The sequence below is a fragment of the Limulus polyphemus genome, unplaced genomic scaffold, assembly GCF_000517525.1.
Source record: "Limulus polyphemus unplaced genomic scaffold, Limulus_polyphemus-2.1.2 Scaffold417, whole genome shotgun sequence".
NCBI lineage: Eukaryota > Metazoa > Arthropoda > Merostomata > Xiphosura > Limulidae > Limulus > Limulus polyphemus.
In genome coordinates, this window is record NW_013666027.1 from 30,901 (window position 1) to 32,661 (window position 1,761).

Sequence of the window (1,761 nt, forward strand, 5' to 3'; positions counted from 1 at the left end):
AGTTTTTGTTTATTAATTGATAAATATTTAAGTGAAATACAGCATTCTCAAGTCTCCATACCAGCTAGTACTAAGGTTTACCTGCTAGGAGTAAATTCAGTATATATATATATATATATCAATAAAGCCACATTATTAACATCATTAATTAAGCATTTGCCAACATTTCATGCTTCTGCTATAACCTTTTTATGTTTAGCTTTCAGTTGAGATACAAATGATTTCAACTATGATTCAGTAAGGAAGGTCAAAGTGTCATGATAGTCAGCAGTAGGATGAGCAGACAGGAACACTTTGAAAGCAGCTATAGGTATAATATTGTACTCGGCTTGCTGCACAATATCTACCAAGGTGGTTCTAAATGATTCCTGAATACCTCTGTGTCATTTTGAGACTTCCATGCTTCTTGTGCTTGGCTTTTAAACTTGTGATACGCTCTCAGATTTTAGTCATCTTACCACTTCAAATCACTTTTTGCAGCCCCAATGCTGAAAGAGTGTAGGAAATGCCTTCTTTTTAGCCAATAAAAATGTTCAAAAAATTTCAGTTCAAGTTAAGAAAAAGCAGATTGGGTAGTTTTGTTGTTTTTTTCAACAAAAATGTCCCCCACTGGCTCATGAGGGGCCTGTTAATATTTGTTTTAAGTGATTGTTAAGATGTTCTACTGCTAGCCTAGGAGTTTAAACTTTGATAATTTAACTTGGAATTGGAGAGATGATAGTAATTAGTTTATAACAATACATTGTAATAAACAAGTTAATTTAAAAATAAAAGATTGTATAAAAAATTTATTTAAAAGATAGCTCTTTAGAAAGTTACAATATAAAGTTTCAGCTAAGTTTTTTAGCTTTTAAAAGTAACAGTTGAATAACCTGAAATATATTAGTCAAGGAAAACACTGTGGAAAAATTTTTGTTTTTTCTTTTCTGTTGTTTCTTTTCATTTTTTTCCACAAAAGTCTTTTTTTTTAAATGTCCAAGAATGTTTTTTTGTTAATTTGTATTTGTAGTTAACAAGCCTTCCAATTCAAACATTGATCCTGGCAAAAATTACTTCAAAGTACACTTATACTCTGAAGTGATATTTAACCATGAATTATATCATAACAGCTTTTGTAGTGCTATTAAAATGTTCTACTGAATCTAAAACTAGCTGACATTATAGTAAATGTGGATGAATGAAATAATGCTAAGATCTAATTGTTTTATCTCTTTCTGAAGACACCCCTCGACGCTGTTGGTTTCTTCATTGGCTTATGTGGGCAGCAAGTGTTACAGGAATCTTCATGGTACTCCTTTCAAGAGGTCATTACACTATTGATGTTGTTATAGCATATTTTGTGACCACTAGAGTTTTCTGGATGTACCATACATTAGCTAATAATCCATCTCTGAAAGTAAGTATTTCATTACGTACTGTTTATTATAGTAAGATGAAATAGCATCCCATATATATAAATATGATATTCTGTTACAGAACAGCTGGATTTTGCCTTAGTTTCTTGTAATGTTAATAATTTCAAGCACAATTACATTAAAAAGTGGAAAGTAGCTCTGTATGTAGTCAATTAAGATTTCTTTGTCCTAATTTAAACCGTTCGTTTATTCTTGTGGATGTTGTACACTGAGTGGTCACAAGTAAATAATTTTTCATCATTTAACTGATTTATGCTAACTAATTTGTGTTCACAGAGCACTATATAAATGAAAATGGTCCGCACACTAATTATCTTTTGCTACAACATGCTTAGAACTCAAGGTT

At 30.9% G+C, this 1,761-nt stretch overlaps 1 protein-coding gene across 5 annotated transcripts in view; it reads left to right on the forward strand.

The window, feature by feature from the left end:
- The window catches only part of LOC106458106 (phosphatidylcholine:ceramide cholinephosphotransferase 2-like), a 17,435-nt gene that overhangs the window by 11,575 nt on the left and 4,099 nt on the right, over window positions 1-1,761 (forward strand). For all 5 annotated transcript variants that reach the window (XM_013917563.2, XM_022384245.1, XM_022384243.1 and 2 more), the window contains one exon: window positions 1,221-1,396. In XM_013917563.2, coding sequence (XP_013773017.1) covers window positions 1,221-1,396 — 176 coding nt within the window. The remainder of the gene's footprint in view (window positions 1-1,220; window positions 1,397-1,761) is intronic.